Raw genomic sequence first — 24,070 nt, forward strand, 5'->3', positions numbered from 1 at the left:
TACAAGTGCTTTAGTATAAAAATCAAAAGTTTTATTCAACAACTTGTAACAAAAAAAGCTTCTTAAAAATATAAAGACTACAGTCTAGAATAAGTTTACTGTTACTTTACTCAAATCTTACTCCAATGTCTCAGCTTCCTATTTTAAACATGTATCATCCTAGCTTCCTGTCCCTATTAAACCATGGCAATGTTCTACTTGGCTGCAGGAGAATGGTACAACTTGACAGGTCTCTGTCCCCAGCTGAAATACAAACAACGAGAACACCATAAAGGCTGGACCTTTGCTTATGTGACACGTCAGGCTTAGATCATACCAGTGTAAAAATTCCTCTGCAGTTTTATGAAACCACACCAAAAGCTAACCAGATAGGGTCTTAGATAAGCTGAGCAAACGGAATGGAATTAGAGTGTTGTGTGCTTTCATTACTGATCAACATAACGCTTCAAGCAAGTCAGAAACTTTCGAATAATAAACCTAGAGAAGGTTAACCTCTGCTATTATAGGCTGGGAATATGTTTGTCTATTCTTCAGATCCTGAGATCAACAGGAGCTGACTAAGAAAACACAGCCAGCAAAGCCAGCAGCTCTCCCGAAAGAAACCAAGCCGCGTACCGGGACGGCACAGTTCGCTCCCGGCCGGCAGGTGCAGGCCCCCCCCACTGCCGACCCCTGGGCAAACCGGCAGCCGGAGCAAAGGCTCCCTCCCGAAACCGAGCCTGTCCTAGCGAGTACACACGGAACAGGGCCCGCCCCGGCAACCACACACAAACACACGGACACCCCCCGCCCCGCTGCTCCCCGGCCAGCGCCTCAGCGGCACTTACCGCCCACCTCCTCCGCGCCCTCCAGCAGAATGTCCTTGGTGAAGCTGGAGATCTGGCCTGTGAGCGAAGACAGGCTGCCCCCCACCTGCCCCAGGGACTGACCCAGCCCCGAGCCCAGCCCGCCCAACCACGACGCCATCACCGCTGCTCAGTTAGCCCCGCGCCGGGCAGGCGGCCAGCACAGCTGGCAGCTGGCTCCAGCGGGAACAGGGGCGATCACCTCCTCCTGCTCCCTTCCCCTCGCTAGGGAGGGTCAAGGCTCCTGCTGCCAACTCAGCAAAGAGGTCTCGGTGACCCCTCCGCCAGCGCCGCACACATCCTCCCAGCACTAGCCAACTCAGCGGCTCGTCCCAGCGGTTCCTGCTTCTGCCACCTCGGCGGCAGCCATGACACCCCCACCACAACACCATCAACAGCAACCGCAACCGGCTAGAGCGCCCGCGCGCCGGCAATGACGCGTGCGCGGCAGCGGAGGATGCCGGGATAGAGGTGGAGGAGGGGGGGTGTTTCCGCCGTGGTAGGCGGAGGGGGAGGTTGAAGTGGTGGTGTGCAGCGGGGCTGGGGGGTGTTGGAGTGTGTTTGCTTTCAGAGAAACAAAAGCAGAGCCATGTGGTCGAGTTCAAGTTTATGCCCCTGGGTTCACCCTTCCAACAGGCACGGCCGGCGCGACTCTTGAGTGTAGTAAATCAGTCAATCCTAGTCTGTGTAAAAGTGAGGCTGGGGGAACCGCGGAGCTACCGCAGGGCTCTGTGCCGGTCTGTCCTGTGGAAGGACATGTCGGCCGAGCGGCTTGGGAGTGCCCTGACTAACACGAACCCTAATGTACACATACTTGGGTCATGTGTCATGAACAAAATACAATACTCAACTGCTACAAGAGACGTGTTTGAACGTGTTCTAGGCAAGTTCCTGAGATACCAGGCCCCTGCCTCTTTGGATGTAGAACAAATGGCTGGTTGGTTGGACTTCCAGCCACAACCCCGACACTGGTTTGATTCAAAATTCCTGTTGGTTGTGATCATATGACATTTTTGAAATTACAGGGACTACAAGGAGTACTGTGCTGTTACAGAAAATGTAGTATTAAAACAGTAAAACCAATACTGATACAAAAATTTGCCAATACTGGAAAGAAGATAAAGGGCAGCTAGCTCATTAATAAGTTTCAAATTAATAACTACATTAAAAAATTAATAATGAAAGCACCACATCAATGGCGAAATGAAGCTGAGAAGAAAGAGCATTTCACATGTGAAGTCTGCAGAGCAGCCGAGAATGCAGCAGGCACAAACCACATGCTCTGGAGTTACAAGCTGACAATCATTACCGGGCCACTATGGAAAAAAGTGCTTGTTACTTCCAAAATGGTATCTTGCAGAGCTTTAGTGAAGGGTCCATAGCTGGCCTGCAATACTGGATTGCCTTTTTTTGCTTCACCTCCAACTGTCACTCAAGAGGCAACTCTGAGGTCGAGTACATTATGTGGAGCAAGAGTTTGGAAGTTAAAAGTAACAGAAATAGCTGTCAAGTTTGATAAGATTGCTTTCCCTGTGAACAGTTTTTCCATCAGGTTTATACATTGCCAAATGTTAGACAGAATATTTACTGCCCTTAAAATTATGCGTGGTAGTATCATACACTACTTCAAATCCATTCCTAGCTCAAAAAAACCAACAACAAACAAATCAAAACAAAAACAAAAAACAATCCAACCAAACCCTTCCAAAACAAAAATCTATGCACCACAATTACAGGAAGTATTAGTGCAGTGATACAGCACAGAACGTAAATGTGCATCTTCAATGATTTTGTTAATTTCAAACATTGGGTTTAATGGAGAGGAAAAGTTTACAATGCTTCAAACACCCTATTCCATGGCTTAACAAAAACCATATGGGTCCATAGGAGATAAAAGACAAGTCATCTTTTCCGATAATGTTTGGTTAATTCATTTATATGGGAAACTTGTGTTTACATTTTCAAGTGAGATCAGGGATGTCCTCCAGCCTTTTGAAAGTATTTAGAAATTATAAAAATGTCTCATATTGTGGTTCATTTTATAATGCCAAGTAAGGCAAGAAGTTAATAAAGTAGCACAGAAAGCTTTCTTTCCCTACTTTTTTTAATTAGTACTTTTGAAAAAATAAAATCCAACTATTTAGCATTGCAACTCTTTTTTAGCAGACTGGCTTCATCACTGTTGATAAAGGTACACAGAGATCATCCAGTCTAGTCTGTGGATTGACAAAGCTACAAAACCTGTGCATTGTGTCACAAAAAGAATGCGTGTTCTGGAAGCAAAACAGGAAACAGTAACTGATTTTAAAATATAAAGCATACAGTTTGTAAAGATGTAGGATAACTATAATTGGCACCAACTCCCTTCCTCAGAAGTGTCTTTACATAAATTCTGGAGTATCAACAGATCAAGGGAATCATAGATGATAAAATGTCAGTTATCAGCAACAGAAAATTGCCCCACTGCTCATATGTGTACACATCTGGTGCAAGGCCCATTGATAGCAAAGGTACAGTTTTAATGTTTGATGGTTCTGTGCCCAATTCACACATAAGAGAAAGCACATACATAAATACTGGGGTCAAGAGAGAAATGTTAGAAGCTATAATCATATTTATTTAAAAAAGTGGTATCAAATACAACCGTATATATTCATGCCTATTTCAAAAGCATTTTCAAAATATCAGACAGCACTGCCATTTTCCAGTCAAAACAATGACAAAGCATTTCACCTTTCCCTTTTTTAATCTTCTCAGTGTTATATGCTTTATATACACAAAACAGAAACAAAGATTGTTTAGGAATCCAGAGCTGAAGACATGATCCTGAAAGCAGAGTCTCAAGATGAAAAATTTTTTACTGAAATGATTTCTAAAGTACACAGCTGTTAGGCAAGAGATGAAAAATAAAATATTCTCTTACAAAATCATAACTCCACACTGTTTTGTACATGTAGAATTTCATGTAGCAAAAAAAAAAGTTTTATCAGTGCTTGCATGCTTTGAAGACAGTATCAAGGGTTTTATCCTTTTTTTTTGCTTAGTGGCATTTAAATATTACATCCCTTTCTGTCCAAACCTTTTTACAAGTTTTCTCTCCTGAATTCACACAGTCGCTATAAATGGGGGGGAAGGGGATATTAAGAGAAAAAAAAAAAAAAATCCTCTTAGTAACGATTATTTGCTTTTCTTAACCAAGAAAATAAAGTGAAAACATTTTGATTTTGATTAAGAGCAGTTGAAAAGTCACATGTACTTCAACATTGTGAAGAACTGCAGTTGACGAAGGAGGTGACTATGGCAGGCTAAATACTGAAGCATTCCCTCCATGTCCGAAATACAAATAAGGCAAAATGTGTGTATGCAGGTTAAAAGAGTTTATTGCAAAAGAGCTCATGCTTTTCAGATGCAAACCTGGATACAACACAAAGAAGCTACTAATTTGAAGTAAAGAATCAAGTATTTGAATGAGGCCAGTTTGTATATAGTAAGCATTGTTCCTACTTGAACAACTAATTATGTGTGAAATGAGTTTATATCATTTATATCTATTACCTGTACGGTTGGGGTTTGTTTGTTTGTTTGGGTTTTTTAATGATTTCTAAGTAACTATGAAGATTTTCCAGGCATTAAGTTTGGTTTAGTCAAGACAGTGATGGCTTACTCAGTGAGAAACACTATTTTATATCTAACCCCTTAAAGTTTCCACTTCAAATTTTCTTTTCCTTGGATTCTTCTTTTTTGATTCTGTTAAAATTATGTCCTGGTAAAATGAGTTGTACAATCATACGCCTTTGCAAGTCTGAGTAACTAGAGTTCTCCAATCCCATTCCCCAGTAAAAAGGCCACCATTTGTATGTTTTCATCAACTTTTGAAACAGTAAATTCTAGGAAATTTCATTTTAGAACTGTAACATGTTCTTGGTAATTCGTAAAAGCTTGTCAGTTTTGTAATAAAGCAGGTTGCAAATAATAATATTAGTCTTGAGATACAGAAATACAATTCTTTACTAGACATGTGCAGAAGACATTTTAAACTCCCCACCATTTTACAGATTTGTAATAGTAATAATAGTCCAACATTAAAACACATTGGAAATTTAACTTTGTATTGGTTATTTTTAAGTAGCCTGCAAAGTAAGTAAGTATGAAAAATAGTACCTTATCTGAAAATTACATTTAAACTTTCTGAAGTTATTTAAAGGGCACAAGGAGCCCAAATGTTGGAGAGCAAGCCAGGATTGTACCAGATTAGTTTCAAGACCAGAAAAATTAGAACTTCTAAATAACTCATATTTATACCTGCTGTGCCTAACAAGAATTGCATTCAAGCATGACTGCATTACAAATGAATGCATTTATGCTCCATCCCTGGTGATGTTCAAGGTGAGGTTGGACAGAGCCTTGGGTGACATGGTTTAGTGTGAGGAGTCCCTGCCCATGGCAGGGGGGTTGGAACTAGATGATCTTAAGGTCCTTTCCAACCCTAACTATTCCATGATTCTACAACACTTTTTCCTCCCATCCTCATTACAAGACCATGAAAACAGTTTACAGCTTATGCTTACAGAAGTAATTTTGAAAGATATTTAATATAAGTATCACTCATTTTGCCTACCCCTTTGATGTCTATAGGCAGGAAAACATGAATTACATAGCAGTCACATAGACTGCTCACTGCGAGGAAGACAGTAAAAATATGTTGGCTGAAAGAAGTCTAAAATTCCCTCATATATCATACTGTAATTTAAAAAAAAAAACCAACAAAACAGTTTCTGCTCTTTTACAATGGACTTTGGCCTAAAGCTACAACATGCAAAAAACACTTAACAGTTTGACAGAACAGATAACTGTAGGAATAAGCTCTCTATTAGTAAATGCTTTATGAGCATAGTTCAGCCACGTTGAGGACTGCTTATCACCAAAAGAATGCACACCAAAAAATGAGACTGGCTTTTTATTGACAGCTTCTTGGCAGGTCCACACATTTTGAACCTTAGGTCTGGGTTATAAAATGTATACTGTAACCAATTAGTATTAGTCTTTTCCTTTGGTGCAATTAACATACATAGCTTAAATTATTACCTCTAGCTCCTTGACTAGGCTGATATACCTACTTCATGAAACTGGACATACCTCTGAAAATTAAATTGGTATTTGCAGAGTGACTGTTTCTGCACAGAAAGGAGTATGGTTAGCCCTGTAATGACTGACACAGATGTGCTTTTCAGGCACTGTTTGTTTATGTTCCCTACATATTAAAACACTTGGGTGATAAAGTAATTTACAAAGTGGCAAGAAAGTTCAAATGCAAACCTCCATGCTTTAGTGATTATAAAAAACATGTAATTGTCACAGGTTACAGTTAATGCAATTCAAGGGGCTTTTTTTTTTCTTATATTTTTAATATAGGGCTGCCACACTATATAGCTATAGAAATAATATATTTTTATATAATAGGGAATAAAAGGTCCAGGTTCCAAGTACTGGTATCAAATTGCCAGCCTATACCCATTTATAAAACAGAGAGTCTTATTTCAGAATCAGTTCATGGCACAACAAAAGACAGGAAATTAAAGCTGTGGATTTACAGACAAGCAAGGAAACAATTCAGTGCTTTAGAGACTTCAGGAAAGAAAGTTTCAGTTTCATATACATTTTAAACTGAAGGCAGAAATTTTCATCCTGAAAAACATAACATAGCATTTCAAAATGGTATATGCACACATGGGCTTTTAAAGCCGTTGTTTAGCTGTATTATTTTGAGACATTACAGCTATTAATTATAATGTGCATAACAGAGTTATTTTAAAAGACAAAATTTAAAATAAGCTTTTAAAAAGTAGCGCTGTTGCATGCCAAAATCCATACTAACACATACAGTGGTTCTGATGACATTGGTGGAAATTCAGCACACAGCTAAGGAAAACAGAATTAGGTCCAATTAGGTATAACATAATAATATCCTAAGATATCAAGAAACCAATGTTGTAAACAAATCTTTACTGAGAGGTAAAAGCCCTTTCACATACAGTACTGCTTGATGCTGAATGTGTATTACCATCTAGATACCATTCATTTCATACTAATTTTAATTAAACGTTACTAGTGTGCAATGATTTAACTTTAGAATATTTTGATAAAGAAATTTAGGGTTATCTTCAAAAGATTCTCAGAATGCCTGTGCTAACAATGCATTATGTGGACTACAGCTTACATACCCTATCTACAACATACTTCCGTTTAATTTAGATGTAAACAGAACTTGTGTTTCAAGCACCATTTAGGAAAATGTAACATATTTCAATTGTTGCACTGAAGTTGAAAGTCAGGTTTGGTCACCCTCTTACACATTCATCCTGGATATCAAAGCAACTGTCTTACAACCAATAGCTTAAGCTACTCGCATACTTTGCTCCCCAGTTTTTCTCAGGATCAGAAACAGCATGATAAAAAATTGTAAGGTGCACTAATAAAGGCCATTCCTGAAAAGGCTGCAACATTCTGACAGACACTCATGAAAAGCGTTTCAGAAAGAACATCCACACAGACATAAATATTCATTCTTAAATGAGTGATTTGCACAGGGGTCATTTCAGACTGCAAGAATGCACCTTATTTGTGTGGCACTGACTTCATGGCACATAAATCCCCTCCTCCTTTCTCCTAGACTCAGTTACAGCTCTTCCCTACTGAAAGACTGGAAAGGTTGAGCTTGAAGAGGAAAAAAAGACTCCAGAAAAGGCAGAAAATAAAACCTGTTCAACCCAACTGATTATATGCTGCTTTTGTAGTAAAGACAGTGGCATAACTGGAAAGAACCTAAGAAAACAAAAACAAATTAAAAAAAACAACCCCCAAAACCCCCCAAAACCAAAGGTGTCAAGTGTATCTGCCAAAACATAATAGGGCAATGCAAAAATCCTACTTTAATCATGAATCTGAAAATTTTAGAGTTGGAATTCAAAGTAAAACCAGAAAGTGTTAGAAGGTCAGAGGTCACCGATTCAGGAGTAACATCATTATCAACAGCACACTGATGATTATCTCTTGAATTGCAAAATTCATTTCTCAGGGGTCTGTACGGGGACCAGTACTCTAGAATCTTCATCAGCCACACAGACTGTGGGATTGAGTGCATCATCATCAAGTCTGCAGATGACACAAAGCTGCATGGTACAGCTGATACACCTAAAGGATGGGAAGCTATTCAGAGGGACTTGGACAGGCTCGAGAGGTGGGCCTGTGCAAACCTCATGAGGTTCAATGGGGCCAAGTGCAGGGTCCTACACCTAGATCAGGACAACCCCTGGTGTCAATACAGCCTGGGGGATAAGGGAATGAGAGTACCCCAAGACTCAGACTGGGAGTTATCCAGGACTTGGGGGTACTAGTGGATTAAAGATTGGATATGAGACAGCAATGTGCACTTGCAGCCCAGGCCAATCATATCTTGGGCTTCGTTCAAAGGAGCATTGCCAGCAGGTCAAGGGAGGTGATTCTGCCTCTCCACTCTGCGCTGGTGAGATCCCACCTGGAATGCTGTGTCCAGCTTTGGAGTCCTCAGTACAGGAAAGACATGGACCTGTTAGAGAGGGTCCAGAGAAGGGCCACAAAAGCGATCAGAGGGATGGAGCATCTCTGCTATGAGGAACAGCTAAGAGAATTGGAGTTGCTCAGCCTGGAGAAGACTGGGGAGACCTTACTCCAGCCTTTCAGTACTTAAAAGGGGCCTGTAAGAAAGATGGGGAGAGACTTCTTAGCAGGACCTGTTGCGATGAGGAGTAATGGTTTAAACTAAAGGAGGGGAGATTCAGACTCAGCACGAGGAAAAATTTCTTTACAATGAAGATGGTAAAATACTGGCAAAGGTTGCCCAGAGAGGTGGTGGATGTGCCATCCCTGGAGACACTGAAGGCCAGGCATGATGTGGTTCTGGGCAGCCTGATCTAGTTGAAGATGTCCCAGCTCATTGCAGGTGGGTTGGACTAGATGACTTTTGAACCCAAACTGTTCTATGATTTTATGTCTCTCCTGCAAAATGGGTCATTTCAAAAGTGGACAGCAGGATTGAAAAGTTGACATTAAGTCATTCACAATAAAAAATCACAAAACAAATTATCTAAGATAAACAGAATTCTTTTTCCCATTTTAAGGGATTCCTTACAAAGAAATTTGTCATTTATGAGTACAGTTTATTACTTGTATCTGTTTTTCCATTGATACTGAAGGAAATCAGTTGATGCCACCTTTCAGTACCTTCTGTATTTCCTTTAAAATTTCTCAATTTAAACTTGCTTTTAAAATGCAAATTCCTTCTGCTACACATCTAACTTGGTTCATGTGAACAGTTTAAGTAATTTTAATACAGTTACTCTTGTGAACAAAGGTTCTGTAGTAGGAGTGCTAAAGTTTTGTAAATTAGTGCAATCTTTTTTGTAATTGCGGATTCCCTCCACACTGACTTCCAGTCCCCCTTTCATTCCTGCTTCCAGAATTCTAAAATGCACCCTGCTTATGCAACATCCACACAGAAAAATTATAATGGAGACTTAAGTGTTTTGACAATAAGAGGAAAAAAGTTAATTCATTTCTCCTCTTCTGTATTCAAGTTGTTTCTAACGGATTCCAGAGACATATTCATAGCTGCCTGAAGCATGTCTTCTTCACTCATATCACCTCCTAAGGAAAATAAATGCATGTAAGTTGTAATAAATTCACAGAGCTGATTCTCAACTGTAGTTAAATGCTACCATTGTTCCCTTTGTCCACACCCACCTGTTTCCACCCCACCCCCAAAACTGGCTTTGTTTTTTAAAATCATGAATATTTTGCACTTTGCTTTTCATCAACAGTCAGTCTGTAACAAGTAATACATATGAATTTTGTATCACCAATACTTGACATTAGTAAGGCCTACATAGTTACATTCTACTGAAAACTGGTTCCTGTAATTTTGTCAGATATTACTCCAAGTTTATTACATTATCATACAACTTTAAAAGTATTTTAGAAAACAAATTATTGGCACAAATCCCATCAAATATTACAATCTTTAATGCTCAAGCTAAACAAAACAACAAAAAGCCAGAACTAAGATGGTCTAATAGTAATGCTCTGAAACAGGATATTGACACTCAAAGTCAAACAGGCTTTTCAAGAAAGTGATCCTTCACTGCCAAAAAGAGTAATGGCTCTGATCCATCATCTGAATGGCTGCTGGAGGGAGGAAGTAGGCAGTCAAGAAAAATTAGAAACAGAGCACAAAAGCAGGAAAGCCCAATATTTCACTGTTGAAAATAGCTTAAAAAACAATACCTGGGTCAGCTTCCAGAGTACTTGAGCTTAGAGCTGGCTTATTGTGTAGGTTTTGGGCCTGATCTTGCTGCTGTTGCTGCTGCCTGAAAGTGTTACAAATTTGTAACAATAAGATTAACATCAGTGCGAGACTTGTATCGAGTCTAATTCATTGTAAGGAAGGCCAAGAGTGAGAAGTGGAAGCTGTTTGGTACAGTAACAGCCCTGCACCTAAAAGCTCAATTGTTTCACACTGCTACCCCTCAGACATCATACCACCCCAGCATTATGTGGCCAAGCCACACTACTGTTTTCCTAAAATCTGAATGTTCTGCATTCTTACCCTCTCACGCAAAGTCTAACTTCTCCCATCCATAGCATTTCTATTTCCTTCATCACTAGGAGACAGAGATAAAGAAAAGCTACAGTACCCCAGCAACATATCCTCAGGGTACTCAGTTCCCCGAGTTGGATGGCAGAGATGGGGAGCTGACTGAAGTCCCGATAATTCAGGAAGAAATGGTTAGTGACCTCCTGCTCCACTTAGACGTAAACAGGTGTATGGGGCCAGATTGGTTAAACCCCAGAGTACTTGAAGGAGCTGGCAGAGGAGCTTGCTAAGCCACTCTCCATCATCTCAGCAGTCCTGGTCTAGTGGGCAGGTCCCAGAGGACTGGAAGTTGGCCAGTGCAAGGCCTCTCTACAAAATGGGCAGGAAGGATGACACTGGGAACTACAGGCCTCTCAGCCTGACATCAGTGCCAGGGAGAGTCATCAGTGTCATGGAGAAGATGGTCCTAAGTCAAATCACAAAGCATGTGCAGGAAAACAGGGGGATCTGGACCAGTCAGCATGGATTCATGAAGGGCAGGTCCTGCCTGACCAACCTGATCTCCTTCTGCAATAAAGTGACCTGCCCAGTTGATGAGGGAAAGGCTGTGGACATTGTCTATCTGGACCTAAAGCCTTTGACATTACTTTTCACAGCATTCTCCTGGAGAAACTGGCTGCTTATGGCCTGGATTGAGGTATTCTTTGCTGGGCTGGAAACTGGCTGGATGGCAGAGCTCAAAGAGTGGTGGTAAACGGTATCACATCTAGCTGGCGACTGGTCAATAGAGGTGTACCTCAGGGCTCAGTATTAGTGCCAGTGAGGATGAGGGGATTGAGCGCATCCTCAGTAAATCTGTGGACAACACCAAGGATAGGAAGGCTCTGCAGAGGGATCTGGACAGGCTGGATCGATAGACTGAAGCCAGTGGTATGAAGTTCAACAAGGCAAAATGCCGGGTCCTGCACTTGTGCCACAGTCACCATCTGTGGAAGTGTTCAAAAATGTGTAGATGAGGCCCTCAGTGACATGGTTTAGTGGTGGACCTGGCAGTCTTGGGGTAATGGCTGGAATTGATGATCTTAAAGGTCTTTTCCAACCTAGCTGATTCTATGGTTCTATGTATTAAGAAGGTATTCCAGAACAGCAACATAAAATATCATCTAGAACACTTTCATGTGATGCACATTAGAGGCATCATTACCAGAAGCAGTCTTTGAGAAAGAATGCTTTTCTTCAGAAAAATAATTACAGAACTTTACAGGATTTCATTTAAAATATATCTGAACAGGGCCTACAAGGAAGCTGGAGACCGACTCTTCATAAGGGACTGCAGCAATAGGACAAGAAGTAATGGGTTTAAACTTTAACAGAGGAAGTTCAGGTTAGATATAGGGAAGAAGTTCTTTACTGTGAGGGTGGTGAGGCACTGGAACAGACTGCCCAAATAAGTGATAAATGCTCCATCCATGGCAGTTTTCAAGGCCAGGTTGTACAGAGCCTTGGGCAACATGATCCCTCATGAACTGTGAGGGATCCCTGCCCTTGGCAGGGAGGTTGGAATTAGATGATCTTAAGGTCCTTTCCAACCCAACATGTATTTTTTTTGTCATCCCCCACAAGCCTGATGTAGCACTACCAACAGGTTGAACTCCTATTATTTACAAGTTCCTTTTCTTCATAAGGAGCCACCTGGGAATAGCAAAATTCAGATACTGTTAGGAAAACATGTTAAGAGAGAAAAGTTGGGTCTCAGTAAGAAACTCATCCACACGCCAAAAGCACTCGAAATTAGGACATGTCCTTCCAGATGCAATTTTGTATCAACTACTTTACTTTTCAAAATACGCTTGTCTTCTCCTTCGCAGTTCTTCTGAAGAAAGGGAGTCTGTCTGACTGGTGTGAGGTAACTGAGGAATGTTCTGTGGTGATGAGCCTGAGCTGTCACTTCGACGACTACCTAAAACCAGAACATACAATATCCTACTAATTACTGTAAAATGAAGTTAGTAAATGAAATACAGCTTCAGAAAATGTCTTCAAACTTCAGAGGAAGAAATATACTTATTGGAGAAATAAGTGCCTAGGCTAACTTCACTTGATACTATCTCCTCTTCTTATTAGGACTGCTTCCCTTCCTTCCTGCCACGCTTTGCCAATTTGTTCTTGCTTCCAAATGATCAATGCTAACATGCAAGTTTCAACTTTTCAAAAGCAGAAAGGAGATAGCTATAGGGAATTCTGAACTGTCCTTCCATGCCTCAAAGCCAGAAAGCCAGTCTTTTCAGAGAGCTTGATGCATGCTGGAAGAAGTGGCCGACTGAAACCAATTTCAGTAGCTGCCTAAAGCATAAGCAACATGAACAGTGTAAGAGAAATTTAGATGAGTGCTGCACCTTGCATACTGAGTTGGATGGCTCTGCGAAGATCAGCCTCTTCATCTTCCATATCCATTTCCTGCCTACTTAGAGCCAGGGCTTTCTGAAAATTCTCTTCATCTTCATCTAGCATGCCTGTTCCATCAAAAGGATGGTTAACATCTATTGCTTGTTCCATATCACTTCTGGGTAGCCTGTGAAATTGATATATTTATGGCAGAATTCAGGCAGAAATAGTAACTTACTGTGAAATTTAAAGTCAGTATTTTCTACTAATTAGACTTTTTTTTTTAACTTTGGGAAAAAATATTTCTATTGTGAAAACCTGTTCTATAAAAAAGTATTTTCATTTCTAAATGAAATGTGAAGCAGCACAAAAGGGCTGCAAGAAGACCTTGCAGTTGTAAAAAAATAAATACTGAAAATCTAAACCCATGTACATGTTTAATGGGAAAAACTTCAAAGACAATAAGCCTACAAAAAGCAGTAATACATGTTACTTAAAACAACTGCTACTTAAAACAGTTACAACATCAGGAAACAGTGCATGTGTTTCTTTCTTGGGAAACTGATGACCACACTAGAGCAATAGGTCCTCCATAAACTATACACACTTTCTATGTTACCGCAAAGTCATTTGGTTTTATTCCATCAATTTACAACACCAGTTTACCTTTACAACGTGGAAGAAATCATAATGAACAAATTCCTCCAAAAAGCCTTAAGCATTTGGCTTATTGCAATTCATTCACTATGAAAATGTGATAAAATTATTGCAGAAGCAGCACTTTATATGCTTTCAAGGATGTTTCATACTATCAGTACCTTTCACAACAGAGCAGCACTACAACATTACAGTGAAATTATTCCAAAAAGGAATGCTGTATGATTACACGATGTTAAATTCAGGTATGGGTTTCTTGTTCTTTTCTACTTAAGACAGAATGCACTAAGCAGTCTTAATTATAGATTGATTACTGTTAACCATAGTTTGGTTAAGATTTGCTTACCCATTTTACAATAATTGGAAAAATACTGTAATCATTGTTAAAAATCTGCACTATACAACACCTGTACACATGGAAGGATTGAATCCTTATTCAAGTAATTTTTGTCCACTTAGAAGTAACACCATTTGTATTCACCAGCTTACTGTTACTTTATGCAACAGTAGTAAGCATATTGCACTAAAAGTACTTCTAATTACTTCTTAAGGAGGTTGTCTCCATGGAGACATTAATCATGGAAACCAATCATACTTTAACATTATTAAAATGAAATCTCTGTTTACCTTACCTCTGATCTCTTGATTGTGCTGTCTCTTCTCCAATTAGTTTTGGTCGCTGTATCTGCTGTACCCGAATCATCTGCAATAGCTGATCAGCCTCACAGTCTGGCAGGTCACCTTTTACTACAAATATGGAATAACCTGAGGAAAATAAGTTGTAAGTCTACAGCATTAAGGTGTATAAAAAACACTCTAAAATGCACGCTACATGGAACACAACAATGTGCAATTTATTACAATGTGGGCTCTACCTTTCATTATAAAGGACTTGGGTTATTTCACTATTTCAATCATAAAACTAAGGATAATTAACTGAATACATAAGTTCTAATTAATTAATTATTACCTACTTTTAATTAATGAGATTTAACATCTGCAAGTTACTATTACCTTCCTGTTGTAATTGAGCCAAGAAAAGTGCAAGATATGTATCTGATATTAGTTCTGGACCCATCAAGAGAGAGTTCAAGTTAAACCACTGTAATTAAGAAAAAAAAAAGGTTTGAGAGAACAAATTAGCATAAAGATTACTTGGTAACCCATTTCTGTACATTGTGGTCATTTTCTATGATGGAGTATCTAAATAAATCTAGTAAATTACCAAATAAAAAGTCTTGAAGCACAAGACCTCTAATGCTAAAGGTTACCCTTCAAATACTCTTCAGCTATCAGGAGGTATGAAGTGAGGAAATTACTGCATGCTCTCTCCCATTACCGAACATTAATACCAAGCAAACAGACTAAAACAGGCAAGTCAAAATATAATTGTAGAAGAATTATTTTAGACAGCATCTAAAATTCTGCTTAATCAGAATTTTAAGTCTGTTCAGAGACTAACGAGGGAAGAAAATCTTCATGAGTTAACATTGTATCTTAAGAAATTAACAGATACAGGAAGCAGAAGTTGAATTCTTTACATAAAATACCTTAATTAAACATTCTGCCTTTAATAGCTGGTGAACTACTGCTTACTTCTGAGATAATTTTTTCATTTAAGAAAAAACAACTAAAATTTAGAGCATAATGTTATAATATGACATAAATGTATACACAGATTATTTATAGTTCCCTGAAGATGACAAGTAGCCATTAATAACACTTCTACAGAAAAAAATATATACCATATGGATGTCAAAATATTCTATCTTTAAAACCCCATATATATTGCATTTAATCTGAAGAACCTTTTTTTATAACATACTCGTTCAATACTAGCCATTTTAATCAGGAAGCATAATTTCAGATAGTAGAAGGATAATTCTATCTCCATTCTCACAAAAATGCATTTATCTATCTAAACTTCCATATTGCAGTTACATACTTGCAGATGGACCCATACTATAATTCAGCTAGAACAGAGGTGTCTATCTGCCAATCTGTCACTCAGTCACTGAATTTGTTAAAAACACCCTTTGCCACTGCAAAGGGGTAAGATAACCAACAATGCAGGAATGGGCGATAAAGTTACAAAAACAAATGTGATGGACAGATTACAGACAAACTTTTAAAAGGAAACATGAAGGAGGAAGGTTTGGTAAACTACTTTTGCTTTAAATGTAACAGAAGACAAGCACATCAAATCTATTTTTTTTATTCCTCTCTAGATAACACACACCTAGCATTGTTTTCATGTGGTTACAAGCTGCATGTACAAACAGAAGACATTACCCCTCCAACTTAGAACATTTTGGGCTAGAATATTATCACACAAAATTCCACCCAACATGGTTGCATATATAACAAAACAACATTCCCATACTTTCAAGAGACCATTCAGCCTTTTTGATATTAAATACCCAAAAATGGCCTGTAAACATGACCCATACTTTCAAATTGAAGCAGAACAGCAGAGTTTAATGTGTTTACTCACAGTTGGGTTTTGTTTAGTTTGTTGTTTTCTGGTTTGTTTTTTTTTCTTTCTTTGTTTTTTGCAGTTTTTGTTTGGGTTTGGATTGGTTTTTGTTTTTTGCTTGGTGGGGGGTTTTTTGTTGTGGTTTTTAATCTGGATGACAAGATAGGTAGCCACCACATGCAAAATGAACCAAATGCATGAAGAGACTCCTGTCCATTACTTTAGAACATAAAAGCCATTTCACGAACATTTTCTATTTAAAAAAAAAAATCAAACTAAAACAAAAAAAAAAAACAAACCTGAAAACACCAAACCAGCCTATGTCGTATAAAACTTATGCAGTGTGATCCAGAACAATGATTGGCTACTGAAATAAAAAACTGCATTGGTGTTACAATGGATATGGATGCGACTTGAGTTATTATATGTACGTACCATATACTTGTATGGCCACCCCTTACCTTTAGTAACTACTTCCTGCTTATAAAACAATTGTTTCTGAAAGTTTTCTAAAAATTTTGTGATTCTGCTTTCCCCAGCCTTATCCTGATGGATGCTCTTAAACACTAGCAATCATAAATATTAATACCTTTGAAATTTGAACTTTTCCTTATGCCTACTGTCCATTTAAATGAGCAAAATTATTTTTACAATGTCAATAAATTTATGCATTAAAATTAGTCTGCATTCTATACGGATGCTGATCTTTGTCCCCTCACCCTCTTTTCATGCAGAAAAGAAAAGAGCTGAAGATGTCACACAGACTCTACAAGAAGTGCAGCTCCCTAAAGGACAGGTTCACTAAGAAATTGATCCTAGGGTATTTCTCCAGGCTAATATTCATAAAAAGTTCCCTGGTATTTTTGTGTTATTACAAACATTTAACATTTACTCGTTTTTATTTTTTTTTAATATAGGATACTATTAAAGTGCAGCCAAAGCTTGCAAAAGGCCAACACATGGTCTAGTTGCAACCACTTTTCCACCCCCATTCTGAAGTCAATTTTTAAGTAAAAAGAGACAATGTCACCTGTTTTCCTAACTTTCGAACTGTAAACCAGTGTTCCTTATAATTACAAATAAATGATTTTTCATTTCTGTAAAAAGAAAAACAAAAGGTATAGATAAAATTAAATACTCTACTATTGGAGTGCATATTAATGTTCAAGTTCTTTGCTACCACTACTTTAAACTTACATAATAAAATTTCAGTAATACAACCATACTCATACTACTTTTGTAACATTTAGGAAGTTGTCAGCATTACTGAAATCTCCATATATGTATGATGCCACAGATACTGAGATATCATAAAGGCAGAGAGGACAGATATTCATATACACCCCCAAAGAGAAAAATTTAAAGACAGAGGGGATAATAAAACCATCAGAATGCAACAGAGCTTGAAAGAGTAATTTTAAAGAAAGATTTAAGTCATAGATTAAGAGTATTATTTTTCTGTAAAATAAAAGCAGGGTGCTAAGAAAAAAATGTCTTACATAGGGTCGATCCCAAGCCTCTGATACTCTGGGCTGTTGAAGAGGACTAGTTCTAAACCCCAAACTTTCAAGGCATTGCTTATAACCTGTCAAAAAACAGCACTTTTCATGAATCAAACTAGTCAAATCTTAATTTAAGCAATACAACCATCTTAACTGCTATAAACAAACATACTAGTTTCATACAACTCAGGACTTCACTGCTAGGAAACCTAGAAATCGCATTATTCAAAACACAACTGTCATGCATCTATATGCAAATGTTAACATGCATGCCATATCAAAGGGGAAGTAAGAAAACTACTAGGATTTAACTGAGTTGTATTAATAAGCTTATTCCCCCAGGCAAAGCTGTAACTCAAACTTCTCACACACACTTGAGAAGATGTTATCTCTCTGCTCTCAATGTAGTGCTCTGCCATCCCCATCCCCCTAATACAGTATCATCCTTCCCCACAGTAACTACTGGAAATTTTTCACCACTGGACTGTCACAGCATCAGCCAGCTGCATTAGCACATCTCTATTACAGTAACTCTTTAGCACTAACCAAAACGATGCTGTAAGAAATTTAAATTAACATTCACTGTCCTTTCAGCCAGGCAACTGCGCAGCAAGTGAGCAGAGCAGTGACAGGACAAAAAAAAGTAGAGTGTAAGGAAGCTTTTTTTTTGAGCTTCAATATTGACAAAGCACAATGAAGGAATACAAGAAATGCCAAACCATTAATAGCTTTTCACTGATTAGAATGGCCCTGCCCTTAAAAAAAAAAAACCAAACAACAAAAACTAACCCCCCTCCAAAACAAGCAAACCAACCAACCAAAACAAACAGAGGCTCTTGAGGGATTCTGGAACAACGAGAATCACCACTCCAAGCTCAGGAGGCAGCCAAAGGTGCAAAGCATCATAGAATCATAGAATAGTTAGGGCTGGAAAGGACCTCAAGGTCATATAGTTCCACCCCCCCCTGCCATGGGCAGGGATACCTCATACTAAACCATGTTGCCATCCTCACCTCCATGTAGATACAACCCCCAGTTCGGTGTTCAATAACATTTGTTGTTGTTTTGTGTGTGTTATAAAAACTGACATGTAGATATTGCAGCTTTTTCCATTTGCTGTGATAATCGTGAAACCATTGCCAAGGGCTTTACAGTCTATATTTGAGAAAACAATCTCAAGTCTGCTTTTTCACCAGCAGTCTATGGGAGCCAAGATCTACATGTGAAGTGCCTGTAAGAATCAACTTAGAATCAAGCTTATTGCCAGCACATGTCATTTCACAGTTCAGGATATCCATGCTCCTACCATGTGTTTAAGGGCATATGAACTGAAGAACTGCAAGTCACTTAGAGGAAAACCCTCTGAAGATTTAGAAGGCCAGTACTTAATTCCATTAAGCTTATAACCTGCAAACTAGATAAAAAGCTCAATGCTATTTAAATTACATGAGACATTGCATAAATAGAAAAATTCTGTCAGTATAAAGCCATGCTTACTTGAATTGAGAAGAATCCGCTATCATCCATGTTTACAGAAGGCTGCTGCTTTGTATGAGGTTGGGAGGGAGAGAAGGGAAAAATGGTGTAAGCATAAAAGATCAGAAATAAGTTTTGAAAATAAATATAACTACACATACTTAGAGAAACAACTCAGTATGCCCTAGTATGTAAGGCTAATTACAATAACTAAGTAACCAAATAATTAAAATCCCCAAACTTTTAAATTAGAAATGCTCAATGCTTAAAGGACATGCAGGCATGGAAACTTCTGCTCCTACCTCTGCCACTAGCTTACAAAAAAATAACCCCCAAAATGGCAAATTGCTGATCCTCCTCCTCATGATGCTTGATCGATCTACCTGTAAGATGAGGATAATGTAGCTTTTTGGAGAAGTTTTGTAAAGCTGTACTAATAACATTTGAGAATGCCAAATTTAAGATGTGTGAGCGAAAAGACCTATAAAATTAAGAAGTTTCAGCACTAGGGAATTAACCTTTTCTAGCTATGCAAGAATAGTGGGTCTGTGGTACAAAATATTAAATTTCAGGCAAATATCAAGTAACCTCAAATTAAAATGATTTTACCTGTAAAAATGTTCTATATTCCTCACTAGACACTCCTCCTTCTGCCATTCTCATTCTTTCTTCCTCATCCAACTGCTGTGCAATAGAGGATAACTCAACAGGACTAAAATATTCCCCTTGCAGCAAATTATTCAGACAGTGCTGAGCACACAAGGAGCCTTCTTGCTAAATTGGAAGAGAAAAAAAAAAAGACAACAAAAAATTACATTAATGCTTCACTCTGTAAAATGACTCAACCATTTAATTCAGGCATTCTGCCCTTGCCACTCACCCAGAATGCCATACATTCTTTGGATGTATTACACTGCAAGCTGTAGAATACAACTCTCCCATTAATTTGATGGGAACAAACCAACATGCATGTGTCCTGGGTTCAGCAGTAGCAGTCATGTTTCTCCTTTGTGGTAGCTGGTGCAGTGCTGTGTTTTGACTTCCAGCCTGGGAACAATGTTGGTGAAACCGATGTTTTCGGTTGTTGCTAAGCGATGTCTACCCTGACCAAGGACTTTGTGAGCCTCATGCTCTGCCAGGGAGGAGGGGAAGCCGGGAGGAAGCAGAGACAGGACACCTGACCCAAACTGACCAAAGAGGTATTCCATACCACAGCACGTCATGCCCAGGAAGTAATGGAGAGCTAGCCGAAAGGGCTGGGACTGCAGGGCTGGAGGAGGTATGGGTCAGTGCTTGGTCAGGCTGGGGGGGAATGGGTTGTTGGTTGGCTGGTGGTGGGGTGTTGTGTTCTCTTCCCTGTTTCCTTTATCGTTGGTGGTGGTGGTGGTGGCAGTAGCGATTTGTGTTGTGCCTTGGTTGGTGGACTGTTCTTGTCTCGACCCATGGAAGTTGCATTCTTTTTGACTCTCCATCCCTCCGGGGGGTGGGGGGGGCAGGGGGCGAGGGGGGGTGGGTGAACGAGTTGTCTGGTTTGGTTTAAACCACGACAGCATGCTACTTTATTTCCTCAAAGGAAATAAATTAATGTCAAAATGTTATTTTTTAAAACACTAAAAATTGCCAGTCACTTGACCAAATCTCACAAAGACTGCAATTATCAATACAATACATTCTGTCCTCTTCCAAGTCACAACCACAGGAAAATCAGTTTAGATTTTTACTTCTTCGATCAGCAGTTGGAGGAGCAGTAAAGCTCCTTTTCCACATGAAATTTATGAATAGAATTTAGGTAAAAGAGACTAATAATACCGGTTCTGAAATCTTGATGACAATGATGAGGTGACAAGAAAAAAAATAAAAATTCAGCATTTTAAACAGCAAAAATATTTTTCTTGATAAACCATTCGAATGGAAAACACTTCAGATATTTTGTTACATATTCAGCACATTTAAGATAACAGTTGTCAACTCAAATTAAAAATCAGTAAATTGACTAAAAGAATAGTAAAGTAACTAAACAAGTATAGACAAGATCAACATTTTTTTTAATCCCGCTTCTCTCTTTCATTTTAATCAGCCCTTTTTTATTTACATTAATAACTCCAGTGACATACACTATTAAGAACAAAACCAAAGCCCCTCAACTAAAATAAGTAACACCCCTCCCTCCCGCCAAACCCACAGAAACTAAGAATACAAAAGCATGGCTTGGAAGAACAGACTTTGAACTTCCATGAACGGCTCATACAAATCATATGTACAAATCTCCCGTGATTTCCCTTACAGCAGGAACACTGAAAGTTCCCTCTACTGCAGATCACAGAAACTTTCTAGGACTTCATCACTTAATTGAGCAATGAGTTATTAAGGCTGGATAGGCTGTACAGCCCAGCTGCAACAGAATCCAGAAGCCTCCTCCAGCTCATGTCCTTCCCTCAGCAAGCTCAGCAGGTCCTATCCCCTTGCTATCACATCCCTGCTGCTGGTCATACGATAAAACTGTAACAGAAGAACCTGTTCAAGAATCACAGGTTTCTCCAGCAGAATTATATGAATCTCATTCAGAAATAAAAAGATATTAAAATACCTTTGAAAATTAGTTGTATTACAGTCTTCGATCTTAATTTAACTAAAAGTGTTTTTTACTGTCTGTGTTTGTACAGTTTTATCTTAAAGTAATAAACATTAACTTTCATATGCAAAATTTGTACATAGTAAGTGCAAAAAGCAGAAGAGAAAACTGATCTTAGTTCTTAACAGACATTAACTTCAGGTTTGTTGTTTTTTGTTTGTTTTTTTTTTTTTAAACGCAGACAATACTGCATCTTCCCATAATCTGAAATTTCCTCCTTGAAATCTATCTGGATATAACCTGCTTCCCTACTTTCAGTGTTTTCAAATACTAATATCAAAGAAATTACTAACTTCTAAGTTAGTGGTAACTACTAGTAGTAGTCATGGTTAGTCCTACTTTCTGCAACTGTCATTCCCCTGTTAAAAGGGCTTCATTGCTTAGGTCTTTGTTTTAATAAATTTCCTTTATAAATACCATATTTTTCATGCCTTTTTATTGGAACATCCAAGGTGTGCAGATTGAAGTGTAAGGATGTGTGTAAGGACATGTGCATGCACATACAGCACTTTAAATATTTTGACATAGCTTGATGGGGGGAAATACTCCTTAAGAGACAGAATTTCAGTTAAATTTTTTGTAGACCAATAATGATAACAAGATAAAGTAGTTAGTACTCTAATTTAAAACAGGCATTCAGGTTTAACTTTGTAACTGCATAGCTGACTTACTACAGAGCAATCCAAGGCTGCTCCCCTCCCACATCCCAAAACCTGTAGCAACTACAAAGAATCAGCTTGTGATTTTAAATGTATTGTGCTCTGCAACTTCAATTTCAGCAGTTTTATTATTAAATTAGAAAGCAACGTAGTCATTAAAAAAGGTTGTCATTTCATTATGCAATAAGCTAGACCAGGTAAGGAAAAGGTACACTTGTTTTGATTTTCAAATCTAGACTAGAACTCAAGGTCATTGTAGCAGAGACCATAATGGTTGAAATCTAACACTCATCCTAGGGGCACCTGCTCTTTAATACCACAGTGACTGCCAAATTTTGCAATAGAAACCTAGTTTGAAAGAACACTTCTCACGTTCCACAGATTTCAGAGCAGTTTTGTTTTGTTTTTAAGTTACACTGCTATCTTGCTTTATCTGCTAAGGAAACCAAGCAATATATGAGAGCAGTGTATAAAAACTAACATTAATCTTAAGACAATAAAGGTGCAGACACACTGGGAAAGTACATGAGAAAAAAGACAATTATATTTGAATAGCATTAAAGCACAAATAGCTCATATTTGGGAAACTGGATAAATCACAGCAGTTTATAGAAGCATTTGTCTTCCAAAACAGGAAACGCTGTTCAGCACACAAAAGCACAGTACATTAATTAGGACTTCCTTAACAGCTCTCCCTTTCCCTGCTCATAACACAAGCCCAACCAAGCCAGCGTAGGTGAAGGGCTGTGTCCGAGAGCACAGAAACGGCCCTGCCTGCCGCTGCTCACCCTCATGCTCATTTCTCAGTTAAGCGACTTCTCTCACAAGCAACATAAGCAGCTGTAGCCTGTACCTTCTCATACTTGAGGTCTATTTTTAAAAGCCTAAGAAAAGTAGTCACCATGCGAGAAGGAGCACTGTAGCTCAGCCTGACCCTCTTCGATCTTCACTAACTGCACTTAGTTTCCCCGCGGAGCCGGCAGGCCAAGCAGAGCCAAGCTAGGCCAGGCCACAGGCACCAGGAAGGGCTCGGCTCTTCCCCAAGACAGAGGAAACAGAGCCGCTACCTCATCCTGCTCCCGGAAGGATGGCGGGAAGGGGCACGACACAGGCGAAGCGTACCCCGTCGGACCGAGAGCTGCCCCTGGGCTATCGCAGGAACGGGAGAACCAGCCGCCACCCCGAGCGGCTCCTCAGATAAGACTCCCGTCCCGGAAGGCCAACCGGTGGCACAACACCCCCTACAGCAGCTGAGCGGCCCCCCTCCCCCCAAAAGCGGCACAACCCTACCACAAACGCTCACTCACCCTCTCATGGAAGATCGACTCCATGTTTATTGTCAACGGCTACAGCCTCCGCCTCACGTGACACTTCCCCCAGCCAATCGAACCTTCTCCTTCTGGGCCACCCGCAGCAGCCGATCTGCGCAGGGCCCTGGTGAGCTACGCTGCCTGCGTGAGGCGGCCGTGCCGGCGCCCCCTGTCAGCAAGGAGGCCGGCGGGCTGCTCCGTGCCGCCGCGCGGTTAAACGGGTACCTTGAGTTCACGCTGTAAGCGTGAATTCCTGCGCACCACAATGCCCAGGCTCCTCACGCCACCGAGTTCAGCGGTAACAGCTCGCCTCTCCTTTCCATCTCCCTCTGCTGACACCCGCTCACAAAGCCGCATCCCACTGGCTGGCATTCCAAACAAACCTGCCGAGGAAATCTGAAAACAAACTTGTTCAGATCCAGCTAAAGAAACGCCAAACCACATCCTGGGTTTCTGGTGTTTCTCTGAAGGCGAGTTCACAAATGAGCTATAAATACATA

At 39.5% G+C, this 24,070-nt stretch overlaps 2 protein-coding genes across 9 annotated transcripts in view; both read right to left on the reverse strand.

The window, feature by feature from the left end:
* Positions 1 to 1,295, reverse strand: part of TRIP11 (thyroid hormone receptor interactor 11) — a 37,184-nt gene extending 35,889 nt beyond the window's left edge. The window contains 1 exon segment of the mRNA XM_061463844.1: positions 828 to 1,295. Coding sequence (XP_061319828.1) covers positions 828 to 966 — 139 coding nt within the window. The 5' untranslated portion in view covers positions 967 to 1,295.
* Positions 1,296 to 3,441: 2,146 nt separating this feature from the next.
* ATXN3 (ataxin 3) lies at positions 3,442 to 23,999 on the reverse strand. Of its 8 annotated transcripts, XM_061463873.1 has the most exons (12): positions 23,568 to 23,630; positions 22,273 to 22,323; positions 19,579 to 19,743; positions 18,991 to 19,035; positions 17,491 to 17,576; positions 17,022 to 17,088; positions 14,530 to 14,617; positions 14,148 to 14,280; positions 12,870 to 13,045; positions 12,310 to 12,433; positions 10,164 to 10,246; positions 3,442 to 9,527 (listed from the first exon to the last, which is right to left on the reverse strand). In XM_061463873.1, exons 1-12 carry the CDS (start codon positions 23,589 to 23,591, stop codon positions 9,433 to 9,435), a joined length of 1,137 nt encoding a protein of 378 aa, XP_061319857.1. In that variant the 5' UTR covers positions 23,592 to 23,630; the 3' UTR covers positions 3,442 to 9,432. The 8 variants fall into 8 exon arrangements, with proteins under 8 accessions (XP_061319857.1, XP_061319856.1, XP_061319858.1 ...); XM_061463872.1 differs by lacking the exons at positions 22,273 to 22,323; positions 23,568 to 23,630 and adding an exon at positions 23,796 to 23,991; XM_061463874.1 differs by lacking the exon at positions 22,273 to 22,323 and having other exon boundaries at positions 23,568 to 23,700.
* Positions 24,000 to 24,070: the final 71 nt, after the last annotated feature.

The sequence above is a fragment of the Pezoporus flaviventris genome, unplaced genomic scaffold (genome assembly GCF_033815535.1).
Source record: "Pezoporus flaviventris isolate CSIRO_AGI_PZ_B2104156 unplaced genomic scaffold, CSIRO_AGI_Pfla_v1 ptg000036l, whole genome shotgun sequence".
Classification (NCBI taxonomy): Eukaryota; Metazoa; Chordata; class Aves; order Psittaciformes; family Psittacidae; genus Pezoporus; species Pezoporus flaviventris.